The sequence below is a fragment of the Alligator mississippiensis genome, chromosome 5 (assembly GCF_030867095.1).
Source record: "Alligator mississippiensis isolate rAllMis1 chromosome 5, rAllMis1, whole genome shotgun sequence".
NCBI classification, from domain to species: Eukaryota; Metazoa; Chordata; order Crocodylia; family Alligatoridae; genus Alligator; species Alligator mississippiensis.
The window spans coordinates 3,771,164-3,785,122 of record NC_081828.1 but is presented as its reverse complement, the minus strand read 5'-3'; the positions used below and the strand labels follow the sequence as shown (position 1 = coordinate 3,785,122).

Sequence of the window (13,959 nt, the reverse complement as noted above, 5' to 3'; positions counted from 1 at the left end):
TTCAGAAGATGTTAGCAATGGGCCAGGTGCCAGAGAGCATCAGGAACCTTGCTGTGGGCCGCAGCACCTGCATCTTCCATTGCCAAGAAAAGGAGGAAGGCTCATTTCCCCAGCAGATGGGAGGAAGGGAGCTTGCTTTTTTATTGTTTTTCCCATTGCTTCGGTTTATGGCAAGACTGGCTGGCCAGGGCGAGTCCTCCATAGCGCTTAGGAGCAGCTGACAAGGTGCTGGGGGTCGGGTCGAGCAGCAGAGCCCCTCTCCAAAGAAGCACCAGGGGCTTGCCAGCTTCTACCTGGGAAGAGCAGTGCCTTTGAGAAGCCTCTTTGCAAGCCATCTCTACCCCTGTCTGCAAGACCTCGCAGTGTGCAGGCAATCTGGGGTGGGGGGAGAGGCCGGGGGCTTCCAAAGGATGGCACTGAGGAGGAATTAAAGAGGATCTGGAGGCTTTTGCAGAGGCAGAGAGATGCCTCCATCCCCCTGTGGATGGCAGCATTTCACCTGTGCCTTGGAGAGGCTCCAAGATCCCTCCCGCGGGCTCCCTGCCTCGTGATCCAGGGCTGGGAAGCGGCAGGGACAGGTCCAGTACCCAGGCCTGGTGCTCTCTGTGGGAGCAAGATGCCTTTCCCCGGAGAGACGTGGCTCAATCCCTACCTGGGCACTGCGGTGCTGTGCTGCTTGGTGGTCACCATCTGGCTGCTGCGCTGGAAGAGGAGAGCAGTGCTCTGGAAGCAGGTGGAAGAAGCCAGGAGGAAGAGAGAGCAGAGGCTGGAGCGGATGCAGAAGGCTGCCTTGACATTTAGGGAGCAGGTAGGTGCCCCCAGCAGGGCTGCCATGAACCCCCCCAGGAGAGACCACAGGCTGCCCAGCACCCTGCACCCTCTCCCAATGGGCTGGAGATGACCCTTCCCTTAGTCCGGTGATTCTGTCCCCTGGGGGGCTGTGAGAGCCTTTTAAGGGGGTCACACAATATTTGGGGTGCAGCTACACACAGCTGTGGGGGCATTGCCAGTGGATCAAGGGCAGTGATTCTTCCCCTCTATTCAGCACTGGGGAGGACACATCTGGAGTCCGGTGTCCAGCTGTGGGCCCCCACTACAGAAAGGATGTGGACACATTGGAGAGAGTCCAGCGGAGGGCAATGATAATGGTTTGTGGACTCGGGGGCATGACTGGGGAGGAGAGGCTGAGGGAACTGGGCTGATTTAGTCCGGAGAAGAGACGACCGAGCGGGATTGAATAGCAGCCTTCACCTCCCTGCAGGGGGGTTACAAAGAGGATGGAGCTGGGCTAGTCTCAGTGGGGGCAGAAGACAGGACAAGGAGCAATGGGCTCCAGCTGCAGCAAGGGAAGTTGACGTTGGATATTAGGAAAAACTCTCTCACCAGGAGGACAGTAAAGCACTGAAGCAGGCTGTCCAGAGAGGTGCAAAAAAAAAAAAAAAGTTTTAATATTGCAGATATATGGGACTGGCAACGTTATCAATTGAGGATGAACTATTTAAAGACATGGATACCACAGATGTGATAAAGACTTTTGCAACAAGTCTGATTATTATTATCATTATCTCTGGTAAAAGGGGTTGCTGTGGTCCCCCAGCTTTACCTGTGCCAGGTTAGGGTGGCAGGTCTGTGTTGTGTCAGGGTTGAGGGCAGTCTTATGTAGAGTTTAGATTATGGATTGTATGGGATGGTTTGGATAGAGATGATCCTGCCTGATGGCAGGGGGTTGGACTAGATGACCTCTGGAGGTCCCTTCCAGCCCCACTTCTCTATGATCCTATGAAAAGGGATCTGGGTCCCTACTGAATTCTCCAGAGCTTCTCTGGAAGCGTAAGGGAAGAGGTGATTCCTGGGGCAACTGGTAAAGGATGAACCATGCAAACTTCATGGCTTGTTTTCTTGGCCCCTACTGCATGTTTCTTCACTGCCTTTGACCCTACACATTCAGGTTGCTATCATGGAATCAAGCTGGAAAGAACCCAGCCCATTGTGGGAGCCAGAAGGCATGCCGTGGGTAGGAGGAGTTAGAAACCTGCAGGTCTAAAGTCCTGGGGAAGGTACCGGAGACATCAGAACAGCTGGAACGTATTCAAGAACAGCCCGATGCAGACACAATCAATGCAAACTGGCATAATAGATAAGGAAAGCATACAGCAGAGGGGATCAACTGCTCTGGCAGGCGTGCCACCGATTAGCCCTTCAACCCTCCCTAAATGCCATTTGTCCTCTCCCCCATCTGATCTGCTGCTCTGCTTTCTGCCCCATCTACCCCTGTGCTGCCTGTCCTCTCCCCAATTGTCTGCACCAAGGCTACCTGTGTCCCTTCTGGCTCAAGTGCCACAAGTTGGGCACCCCTGGCCTCTAGGATGATCCAGCCAAACCTCATTTAATAGGGATGTTGTATCCTGGCCTCCAGGATGGTCCAGGCCAACCTCAGGGGTGGTATGTAGGTTGTCTTTATTGCACGTGTATTTAACTGGGGCAACACAGAAGGATTGTTTCACCTGCTGCTGAAATGCAGATGCTTCTGGGGTGGAACACAGCAGCTCTTTCAAACCTCTGTGCTGTTGTAAGGTATTTCTTTGACCATAAAGTCCAGCTCCTGTGTTTCCTCCCTCCCTCCCTCCCTCAGAATCCTGGGGTAGAAGCTGATCGCATCCTCTCTCTCCCTCTCGTGGAGCTCTCTGAGGAACTCAGGAACGGGTCTCTTCCTCCAGAACATGTCCTTTACACCTACCTGGACAAGGTGAGAAATGCACGTATTTGCAAGGCTGGTTGTCCCCCATGTTATACCTGACTTGAGGGTCAGGGGGAGGGAGGGACAGGTGTCTAAAAGGAGGATGCTCTTCACTGCAAACAGAGCCAATTCCCAAAGCCCCCTACATTGTCTAAAGTCCAACAGAGTGAATGCTTTGGGTTACCCCAAATTCAAGGTGGCCCCAAAGAGAGGGAGTTGTAATGTTTCTGCCTACAGAATTAAGAATCCTTTTTGGGTGGGGGATTTCTACTTGTGCTATATGACAATTCCTACTCCCCTGAGGTCATGATGCTCCTTTCCTGATGTGGTGTGTCCTTAGCCTCTTCACAATCTGACTCCTGGCTTGTTAGGACTTGCATAGTTGTTCATTACTCCCTGCTACAGAAACTGCTGGGGAGCCTTCAGCAGCTTGGGAGAAACAAAGGTCAGCAAACCATACCTGTGGGTTTGCATATAGACTCAGACCATGCTAAGGGCACTTATAAGATGAGCGATCACATGTTAAAGCTCATGCTAAGTGCCTTCTGAACCTCTCAAACTTACACCACTTCAAGAGAGGGTTAACTCTGGGCTGTGCGACGTAGCTTCTGTGAGGGTAACTTAAATGTGCTCCAAGGAGGTAAAACAAGCAAATTGCAATTCTCTGGCATCCCAGGTTGCACTACTCCCAGCACCCCACCACCCATAGCAGGGATAAGACCCAGGCATCCTGGCTGCTCACCAGCTCGGTAGTGGCAAGTCAGAGCGATGCAGGAAAGAAATGGTATTAACTTCTAATGTGCAACTGCTCACAGCATGTGCTAACTTTAACACTGGCTAACATTACACAGATTTAGCATGTCGAAGTGTAACGTGTAACTTCACCCTCAGTGAAATCACCAGTGAGACCTCACCTTGACATCCGTATCCATGAGTCATATGGGTATGAGTTATCTGGGTTAAGTGAGCAGTATTTTATGGAGATGTAAAGCACTTTGGGTTTTTTGTCTTTTCATTGTCCTCCGTGATCAAGACGGAGGGAAAGAGAATAAAAGAGCATTGAAAAAGGGCTGGGAGACACTCAAGGCTGAATAGATTTACTGTATTAAAACCATATAGCTAAAATAGTCAATAGCTGATTCATTACGATGATTATAAAATGAGATTCTCAAGAATCTTATCAAAAGCAAACTCCTGGTCTGTGCCACACCAGCCGGTGCAACACTTCATAGCTCTTCTGAGATGCATCATTTTATATAATTTGCGATGTGGCCCAATGTTCTTTCCCTTGTGACCTTTTGGCATAGTTAGGGGGAAAATTGTCCTCAGTAAACCTGCCCCAAAAACCTGGGGAATTTGGCACTACAGTGAAATCTGGTTAATCACTCACTAGCATAACTCAGGACACTGTGGTCTGCCAATGTATTTAATCCCTGCCAGAGTCCTGTGATTTGTACACAGAACAATTTGGCTAATTTGTCAGCTGTTAAAGCGATATGAGTCTTGCTACATGGGCTCCCAGACTAAATCACAGTGGCGTTTGCTCCTGCTAATTAGTCACCAGACCAACCTGGTAGCCTTCTATGACCACAGGCGATGACCGGGTGAGGGGACTGTGGGTGCTTGACCACCTGGCGATAGCGATCATTGCCTATTGGAATTCACCATCCAGCACAGAGTGGCAAAGGCCTGCAGTAAGGCCCAGCCCTGGACTTCAGAAGGGCGGATTTCATTGAGCTAAGGAGACTAGTCAGGGAGGCACTGAGGTCCTGGAGGGGTGGGGAGTTGAGAGTTCAAGACGAGTGGTTGTTCCTGAAGGAGACGATCCTCCAAGTCCGAATGGTAGCAATCCCAACATGGATCAATGGGGGAAAGAGTGCTCAAAAGCCCCCATGGCTCACCAAAAGCATCCAGGAACGTCTCAAAACTAAAAGGGAGGCATACACCCGATGGAAGGGAGGGTCTATCACCAGGGAGGACACCTACAGGCTGGAGAACTCCCTTCTCATCAGTGCAGAGGCAGAAAAGGATCTTGGAGTCGTTATAGACTCCAAAATGAACATGGGCCACCATGTAGGGACACAGTCAGGAAGGCTAACCGCACCTTGTCATGGATCCACAGATGCATCACGAGCAGGTCCAAGGAGGAGATCCTCCCCCTCTACGCGACACTGGTCAGGCCGCAGGTGGAGTACTGCATCCAGTTCTGGGCATCGCACTTCAGGAGGGATGTGGACAGCACGGAGAGGGTCCAGAGGAGGCCACCCGCATGACCCGGGGGCAGCAGGGCAGGCCCTACGAGGGGAGGCCGCGGGACCTGAATCTGTTCAGCCTCCACAAGAGAAGGCTGAAAGGGGATCTCATGGCCATCTATAAACTTACCGGGGGGACCAGCAGGCTATGGGAGAGTCCGTGTTCCCCCGAGCACTACTGGGAGTAACAAGGAATAACGGCCATAAGTTGACGGAGAGCAGATTCAGACTAGACATCAGGAGGCGCTACTTCACGGTCAGGGCAGCTAGGATCTGGAACCAACTTCCAAGGGAAGTGGTGCTCGCTCCTACCCTGGGGGTCTTCAAAAGGAGGCTAGACAGACACCTTGCCGGGGTTGTTTGACCCCAACATCCTTTCCTGCCATGGCAGGGGGTAAGACTTGATGATCTGCTCAGGTCCCTTCCGCCCCTACCAACTAGGAAACTATAAGTTTCTGCCATGCATCTTCAAGCCAAATGGTGCCCACAAAGCATTAGATATTCTTCAGCTTTTCTGGGCTCTTCTAGCAGACAATCAAGCAGTCAGTTTTACAGAAGTATCTTCTCTTTTGGCCACAAGTGCAGAGCAAAAACCTTTGACTAATTATTTTACTCCATCATCATATCATTTCTATAGAAAGCAACCTCATCAAGAGTTTGTCTACATCATCTTGGCAGGCAAGGTTCTTTGGGTAGATGTTGTATCTTTTATTAGGCCAACAAAATAGGTGGGAAAAAGCTCTTTGTAAGCTTTCGGGCGCAATAACCCTTCATAGGGAGTCTTCCCTATTCCTGGAGAAGGGTAATTACACCCAAAAGCTTGCAAAGAACTTTTTTCAAGCTACTCAGTTGGTCTAATAAAAGATACTCAAAGAAACTTGCCTGCTTATGTTCTTAGACCAGCATGGCTACAACCAAAAACTCTGCATCATCTTATAATTGGGTAGTTAGGCATTACTACTAGTGCCCTTAGAGCCGCAAATCAACCAGATTTTACTGTGTTTCTTGCTCAGAGGAAACCAGCTTCAAAATTCAGCTGGCTTCCGCCTCCAACCTCTATCCCCCTCCTGACGGGCTTTGTCATCTTTTCAAAGGCCTTTCAAGTGAACAAGGACATCAACTGTCTGACTGACTTTCTCCAGGAGTGCGAGTCTCAGCTTCAGGAAGTGAAGAAGCAGGAGAAGAAGGGCTTGTTGTACGGGATCCCGGTCAGCGTGAAGGATTCCATTGAGTGCAAGGTATAGCACGCATCGCTTTTGTGGCTGAAATTCTCAGAGGAGATCAGTCAGTTTGGACATTGAGATGGATTGGTATCATCTTTAGATCTTCATGGTTTCAAATCTCAGTGGTAATCCCCGCTTTTGACCTATATGAGGATCACAGTGGTTAAGAGAAGTCTTCCTGACAGTTTCCCTAGGGCAGGTCATGCTCATGAAACAGTCTCTCTGTCAAAAAGTTCCCTTCTCGTTAAGAACCAGACTGCAGGCATGTGAACGGCATGACTCAGAAAGTGGTATCCTAAGGACAGAGCTATGTCCAGGTCACAATATTCCTGTTTGCAGTATCCCAGCAAGTGGGAATATAGCCAATTTTCACATTGTCACGTGCCTAGCCAAGCCAGTTACAATACCTTTCTTGGACTTGCACAACCTATGTGACAGGTTGTCTCCATAGGCATATCCGTTTACTCAGTGCTTATTAACACAGTCCAACCGCATCATAACCAACCCCATTCATCACCAACCCCCATTTGAACAATCCCAACAGCAGAGAAGGATTTCTTTTTGCATTGTTACGATGCAGCAAATTGGTTCTCGCTTTTATACTGAAGGTTCTCCTTTAACGAGCTTTTCTTCTGGTCCCATTGCGGGTGGGGAGTCGTTATGTAGAGCTTGTACTGTGAAAATATCCCAATTCACATTTCATTAAAACCACACCACAGAACAAGCTCCTATGAGTACATGGTGCCAATCGTTGCTCTTGAGGCATGAAGGAGGTTTCAAATCGGGCCCGGCTACCTGTGTCTGCTTTCTGCTTTTCAGGGACATGATTCCACAATGGGGTTTCTGAAGAACCTCAATCGTCCTGCTGCCGAGGACAGCGTGGTGGTCCAGGTCTTGAAGAGACAGGGCGCCATTCCCTTTGCGAAGAGCAACGTACCTCAGGGCTTGCTGAGGTAAATTGGAACAACTTTCGAATGGATCCAGTTTTCATGGGCAAAGCAAATATCTTCTGCCGACTTTTGGGCCAGGATTATTTTGACCTAGATTTTTAATCAGTTAAAAAGTTTCCTAAGAGCTGCTAAGGACATCTTGAAAACATTCCAAATGTCACTGAAACCGTAATGGTGGGGTCAGCTATTTCTTTTCCCCCTCCAATTTCCCCTATTTCGCTACCACAGGGGTGGGCAAAACGTGGCCCAGGGGCCACATGCAGCCTGCCTGGTCATTCTATCCAGCCCGCGGGGCCCCTACAAAATTTAGAAACTTAATATTTATCTGCCCTGGGCTGCCTGTCACGCGGCCCTCGATGGCTTGCCAAAACTCAGTAAGTGGTCCTCTGCCCAAAATAATCGCCCGCCCCTGCTCTACCAGCGACGATTCCAGCTGTGAAGGTACTCAATCAAATAAAGGAGATGTTATTCACTCTACTATTACCATATCTCCTTGCATGCCATGTGCCCTCAAATTACACATGCACTGTGTTTTGGGGAGGCTGAATGAAATACAAAGATTTTTCTTGCATCATGGCTAAATCCTAACCACGGGGGATCCTGACCTCATGGCTAAATCCTGGGCAGAGCTGCCTGGCTAAAAGCTACTGCCAATTTGGCAGCAGCTGTGAAAGGGTTAAAATGAACAATGATGCTGAACAGTGCACACCACCCCTCCCCTCCCACGCCAGGCAAAGAGCCAGTCCCAGCAGGCATTATAGCATCCCTATGCATTATTAAGTGCAGAAATTTGCTTCCTTGCTTAAGACAAGCACCTACATTTTGGAAGGCACATTTTTGGGGGGGAAAAGGTACACGTGGCATGCAAGTAAATGCAGTATTTTTCCCATTTTAAGGCCTCCCCCCCCAGTAAAAAACTGGGAAAAAAAAGACTTAATGACAAACAGCTTCTGCTTGCACAACATATGCCTTTTTGACAAATCTCAAGTAAAAAATACTACACTGCAGAAATTTCTCAGCCCTATACCAAGGACCTGACTAAAGGCTCCTTTGGACTTCACTGGTCTCCAGACCAGATCACGAGGTACGTAAACACTGAAGCTTCTTTCTCATTCTAGCTATGACTGCAGTAACGTCATCTTTGGGCCTACAGCGAACCCTCTGAACCACGCCAGATCACCCGGTGGTTCCAGCGGTGGAGAAGGGGCCCTGATCGGGAGTGGAGGATCCATCCTGGGCATTGGGACTGATATAGGAGGGAGTCTTCGAATCCCAGCTGCTTTCTGTGGGATCTGTGCATTTAAACCCACTGGGTCCAGACTCAGGTACCCCAGACACCTTGGTCCTTTGCCCTGGCAGCAACCTGGGCTTCAATGAAGATCACTCTAAAGTGAAATCTCAGTGAGAGGGTCAGGAATTAACCCATGGGTAGGAAGTATCCATGCCTGGTAGCAGCCTGACAATGCCAGCACGTTCAGTGAGAACATCTTTAAGGATATTTTCATGCTAGTCTTTTATAGACGAGCTTTCTGCAACTCAAAGGTCTCTTTTTCCCCCATCTAAAAAAAGGGACCCAGGCAAAACTCTCTTCCAGTGCAGTTCCCTTCATCCCATGTGTCCCTATGCAAGCAGAGGTTTGCATTTCCAAAGGAAACCAAAGGCATTAGGAAGACCACTTCTATTACTGTAGAAGATGAATAACTAGTTTTCCCTTGGGCCTCTTTGCAAGTTCCCAGCTGAAAGCTTTAACGTTCAGTCTTTTTTTCATATGCCAGGGACTTCAACCTAGGACATTTCAGTCCCAGATAAGAATGTTTTGGGGAAAAATGTCCTGGCTTGGGACTGCGAGAACTTTGGCTGTAGTTTTTGCTACCTAAATCTTTTTCAACCAGGCCTGAATTATTTTTCCCTATAATCTCAGGATCTCTGTTTATTTTTGGGTTATTGCAAGCTAGAACACACATTGTAGTCTGTGTGTTTGTAGCATGTGCCAAGGAAGGGCAAATGTCCCATTTGTTGTCAGTCTTACTCACAACCACCCTTCCCTGTTAAAAGCAATCTTTCTTCTGCTGTTTGTGCTTCTGTGTTCTTTCCACAGCCAGAAAGGAATGGTTGCCATTCTTCGGGGGCAAAAATCAGGTAGGATTTTTACCACCAATGGTCTCCTGAAAACTAGAATCATAGAAAAGTAGGGCTGGAAGAGACCTCTGAAGGTCATGTAGTCCAACCCCTGCCTGAGGCATGATCATCCCTATCCAAACCATCCCATACAAATCCACTGTCTAACCTAGTAGTGACACTACACAGTCAACCCTGACACAACCACAAGATATAGCAGCCTAGCCTACCACAGGAAAAGGAGGGGGACAATGCCAGGAAATGGGCACATCTACACATGCGTTTAATTTTAATGTGCATTAAGCTAATGTGCATTAAACAATTTTTGGCAGGTGTATACACGTGCAGAGACTTGGCACTAAAGTTAGTGCCAAGTCCCTGCAGCCCTGCCATGTGCCCCTAGTCACCTGGGCAGACCCCGCACTAAAGTTAGTGCCAGGTCGCATCTACACGTGCATTAATACGCTTTGACTAATCACACCTAAATTTGATGCCTGAGTTCCTCCTGTTTGTTCCCCATACTCCGAGCGTTGGTAAAAAGGCATTTAAGGCCTTGCATAGCTGTGCTTGCCACCCCCCAATTAGGAAGACTATCCGGACCCCTGTTTCTTCTGCCAAAGGCTTTGTGGTCTCTTTCAGGAGATCAAAAGAAGAGCCTGGCAAGCCAGAGCCAGAGAGCTTCCTTTGGTATCCTCTCTAAAAGCGATCTTGGATGTATTTGGCTTGGGCTTGGTTGACCATGCTAATGATGTATGGGGAAGTGGGACCCAGCAGGTCTCAGAAAGCAGAAGGTCTCGGACCTCTACCCTTGGTCCTCTGCCCAGTACTTGCTACCATAGCCATGTGACCAGGTTCACCCTGACAGCGAGTATGTCTCTTTGTTAGGCTACTGGAAGTGATGTGTTGGCAGCATGCCTATGGAGACAAAAATGGAAAACTCCAATCCAAAGACACATGGATATTTCCATCTTACAACTGGGGGTTTTTTGCTGAGAAGTGTACACCCGTTTTAGAGCAACAGCTACTGTGCCCATCACAAACATAGTTTGCTTAGGTTAGCAGTTATTTGAGCACTAGTCTGCAAGTGTGGCCCTTCTGGTTCTACACAGCTGGTGTCTGTGAGATATTACCCACTTCCCCTTGGCCTGGTTCAAGAGCATTCAACTTGTTCATGCTCCCAGATGTACGGCCTACTCATTTTGGGTTTAGCGTGCTTGAAGCCAGGGAGCAGTGTAGACATACTCTTGCATGCTTGGGTGGTGAGTACCCAACTACATAGCATGAGTCTCATCTGAAGAGTAATACCCACATTGGCTTGGATTGAGTCATTTTGCCTTGTACACTCTGTCTATGCAAAGGGAAACCTTGGCCTGTGACCCTCAGGGAAAGGTGTTCTGCTGTTTTTACCACTGGTTTGTTCTAGCAAAAGTCAAGTCAGTATAAAACACCAGATCTGGGTAAGCCTAAAAGCTATTCTTCCAGGAGAACAGATCTGAACTACTTGCAAGAGCCATAGACACATCTGAAGGTGTCCTGAAGAGTTGCCTCTTCTCTTTCCCTAATCCTCCACTTACCTTAACCAGCACCGGCTTCATGTCCCTTTCCCAGGCCCAGCTGTGGGGCTTGTCTCCTTGCAATAGAATTGGTCGGGGGGCTGGAGCTAAGTCCACCTCTTTCTGGAATTCTCATCTGATCATAGATCATAGATTCATAGATTGTAAAGTCGGAAGGGACCACAATGGATCATCGTGTCCGACCCCCTGCCCCTGGCAGGAAAGAGGACCGAGGTCAGATGACCCCACCTAGGTGATTATCTAGCCTCCTCTTGAAGACCTCCAAGCTAGGTGATAGCACCACCTCTCTTGGAAGCCCATTCCAGATCCTGGCCACACTTACTGTGAAAAAGTTCATCCTAATATCTAACCTAAATCCACTCTCAACTAGTTCACACCCGTTGTTCCTAGTCACTCCCTGGGGCACCTTAGTAAACAGCGCTTCCCCTATTCCCCGTTGACCTCCCCTAATAAATTTATAGGCGGCCACAAGCTCTCCCCTCAGCCATCCCTTGTGGAGGCTGAAGAGATTCAGCTCTCTCAACCTCCCCCCGTAAGGTCTATCATGAAGGCCACTAATCATGTGAGTGGCCTTCTCTGGACCCTCTCCAGATTTCTCGCGTCCCTCTTGAACTGCGGTGCCCAAAACTGGACGCAGTACTATGGCCTGGCCATTGCGGCAAAGAGGGGGAGCATCACCTCCTTTGATCTATTAGTCATGCACCTGCTAATGCAAGGCAAGGTGCGATTGGCCTTGTTAATGGCCTCATTACACTGCCGGCTCATGTTCACCTTGGAGTCAGTTATGACTCCAAGATCCCTCTCTGCCTCCGAGCTGCTGAGAAGGACACTTCCCAACCTATAGATGTGCTGGGGGTTCCTCCTTCCCAGGTGGAGTACCTTACATTTATCTTTATTAAATTGCATCCTATTTCTCTCTGCCCATTGATCCAACCTGTCCAGGTCGGCCTGAATCTGCTCCCTGCCCTCCGGTGTACTAACTTTGCCCCATAACTTGGTATCATCAGCGAACTTGGAGAGGGTGCTCTCCACACCCTCGTCCAAATCGCTGATGAAGATATTAAATAACATCGGTCCGAGGACTGAACCCTGCAGGACCCCACTTCCCACCTCCCTCCAGGCTGAGAAGGAACCATCCACCACCACTCTCTGGTGCGGTCCCTAAGCCAGTTGGCTACCCACCTGACCATGTAGGCATCCACTCTGCAGTCTGCTAGCTTCCCAATGAGGATAGGGTGCAAAAGTGTGTCGAAGGCCTTCCTAAAGTCCAGGAAGATGACATCAGCCTTGGCTCCCATGTCCAGGCAGTATGTGACCTGGTCATAGAAGGCTACAAGGTTTGTCAGGCAGGATCTACCTGTGACAAAACCCATGCTGGTTTCCCCTCAGCATTGTTTCCCTTGCTGGGTCTGCACAAATGTGTTCTTTGATTATTTTCTCTAGCATTTTCCCAGGAATAGAGGTAAGACTGACTGGCCTGAAGTTACCTGGCTCATCCCTTCTCTCGTTCTTGAAAATGGGCACCACATTGGCCCTTCTCCAGTCCTCAGGGACCTGGCTGGAGCACCACGAGCACTTGAACAGTTGTGCCAATGGCTCAGCTATGACACTGGCCAATTCTTTCAGCAGCCATGGATGGAGGTCATCCGGGCCTGCTGACTTGTACCCATCCAGCTCCTTCAGGAACTCCTTAACTATTTCAGAACTAACCGTAGGTAGACTGGTGCCATGTGGACATCCATCAATGATCGAGGTGGGGGGATTGGCTTGGTCGGTACGTAGAAATACTGAAGCGAAGAACTCATTGAAGAGCTCTGCTTTTTCCTCACGTCAACCACCAACTTTCCTGATTTGTCCTGTAGGGGCCCTATGTTGCGCTGAGCTTTCCTTTTGCCCGCTATATACCTGAAGAAGGACTTTCTGTTGTCCTTGATTGTTGAAGCCAGCCTCAGGTCAAGCCCCGCCTTGGCCTGTCTGACCAATTCCCTGCAATTCCCAAGCCCAACCCAAATACATCCAAGATCACTTTTAGAGAGGATACCAAAGGAAGCTCTTTGGCTCTGTGTTGCCAGGTTCTTCTTTTGATCTCCTGAAAGAGACCACAAAGCCTTTGGCAGAAGAAACAAAATGAGTATTAGATTCCTCCAATAGCATGCCAGAGAGAGAGATTCCTCTTTGGTGGCTGCTCCCTGCTTCCATTGCCTATACATCTCTTTCTTTGCCCCCAGACTCTCCTGGAGTTCCCTGTTCAGCCAAGGGGGCTTTTTTGCTCCCTTACCTCCCTTCCTACGTAATGGGATAGACTTCTTTTGAGCCCCAAGGATCACTCCCTTGAGATACCTCCAACCCTCCTGGACCCCCATTTGCTCTATGTTCTTGAGTTGCATCCCTTCACTAACTAGCCTTACTAAAGTTGGCCCTTCTGAAGTCCAGCACCTTAGCCCCACTAGTTACCCACCCTTCACTGGATAGTGAACTCAACCAAGTGATAGTCACTATCTCCCAGGCTACCATGAACTCGCATGTTCCCCATGAGATCACCCCCTGTTGCTAAGACCAGGTCAAGCAAGGCGTTACCTCTGGTGGGACTGGACACCACCTGGGATAGGTGGAGGTCCTGCACACAGTGTAAGAACCTCCATGAGTGGCTTGTTTTGGCTGTCTGCTCCTCCCAGCAGATATCTGGGTGGTTTAGATCTCCCATGACCACTGCCTCCCTCGCTTGTGTGGCATCTGCTAGCTGCCCGGAGAATATAACGTCTAGCTCTTGATCCTGATGAGGAGACCTGTAGTAGACCCCCACAACCAAGTCCTTTTCCCCTGGCCATCCCTGGATTCTGACCCACAATGCCTCGTGTTCCCCTCCTCCACCCCCGCCTTAATGGTGGAAGACATATACTGCTCCTTAACATAGAGTGAAATCATGGGATTTCTTCATGTATAACAAAGACTCCTTCCAGCTTTTTAACCCCATTGAAGGAACATTCTGTACAGCTCAGGAATCTTTCTCATTTGCAAATCAAATGGGAAAATAATGCAGAGCTCTTGGGTTTCTCCTACACTACTTTGTATGATGAAAACATCCAGAGTCGCTGCAAGGACTGA

General features: G+C 49.2%; 1 protein-coding gene across 3 annotated transcripts in view; it reads left to right on the top strand.

Moving 5' to 3' along the window:
* The first annotated feature begins 547 nt into the window (after positions 1-547).
* The window catches only part of LOC132250713 (fatty-acid amide hydrolase 1-like), a 29,360-nt gene continuing 15,948 nt past the window's right edge, over positions 548-13,959 (top strand). Inside the window, exons 1-6 of one of the 3 annotated variants that reach the window (XR_009462300.1) lie at positions 548-808; positions 2,633-2,746; positions 6,084-6,227; positions 7,032-7,165; positions 8,281-8,487; positions 9,261-9,301. Coding sequence is in view for 2 of the 3 variants with exons in the window: in XM_059727795.1 (XP_059583778.1) it covers positions 617-808; positions 2,633-2,746; positions 6,084-6,227; positions 7,032-7,165; positions 8,281-8,487; positions 9,261-9,301 (832 nt within the window). In the remaining variant the exon portion in view is untranslated. The remainder of the gene's footprint in view (positions 809-2,632; positions 2,747-6,083; positions 6,228-7,031; positions 7,166-8,280; positions 8,488-9,260; positions 9,302-13,959) is intronic. The other 2 variants (XM_059727795.1, XM_059727796.1) reach the window with 2 other exon arrangements.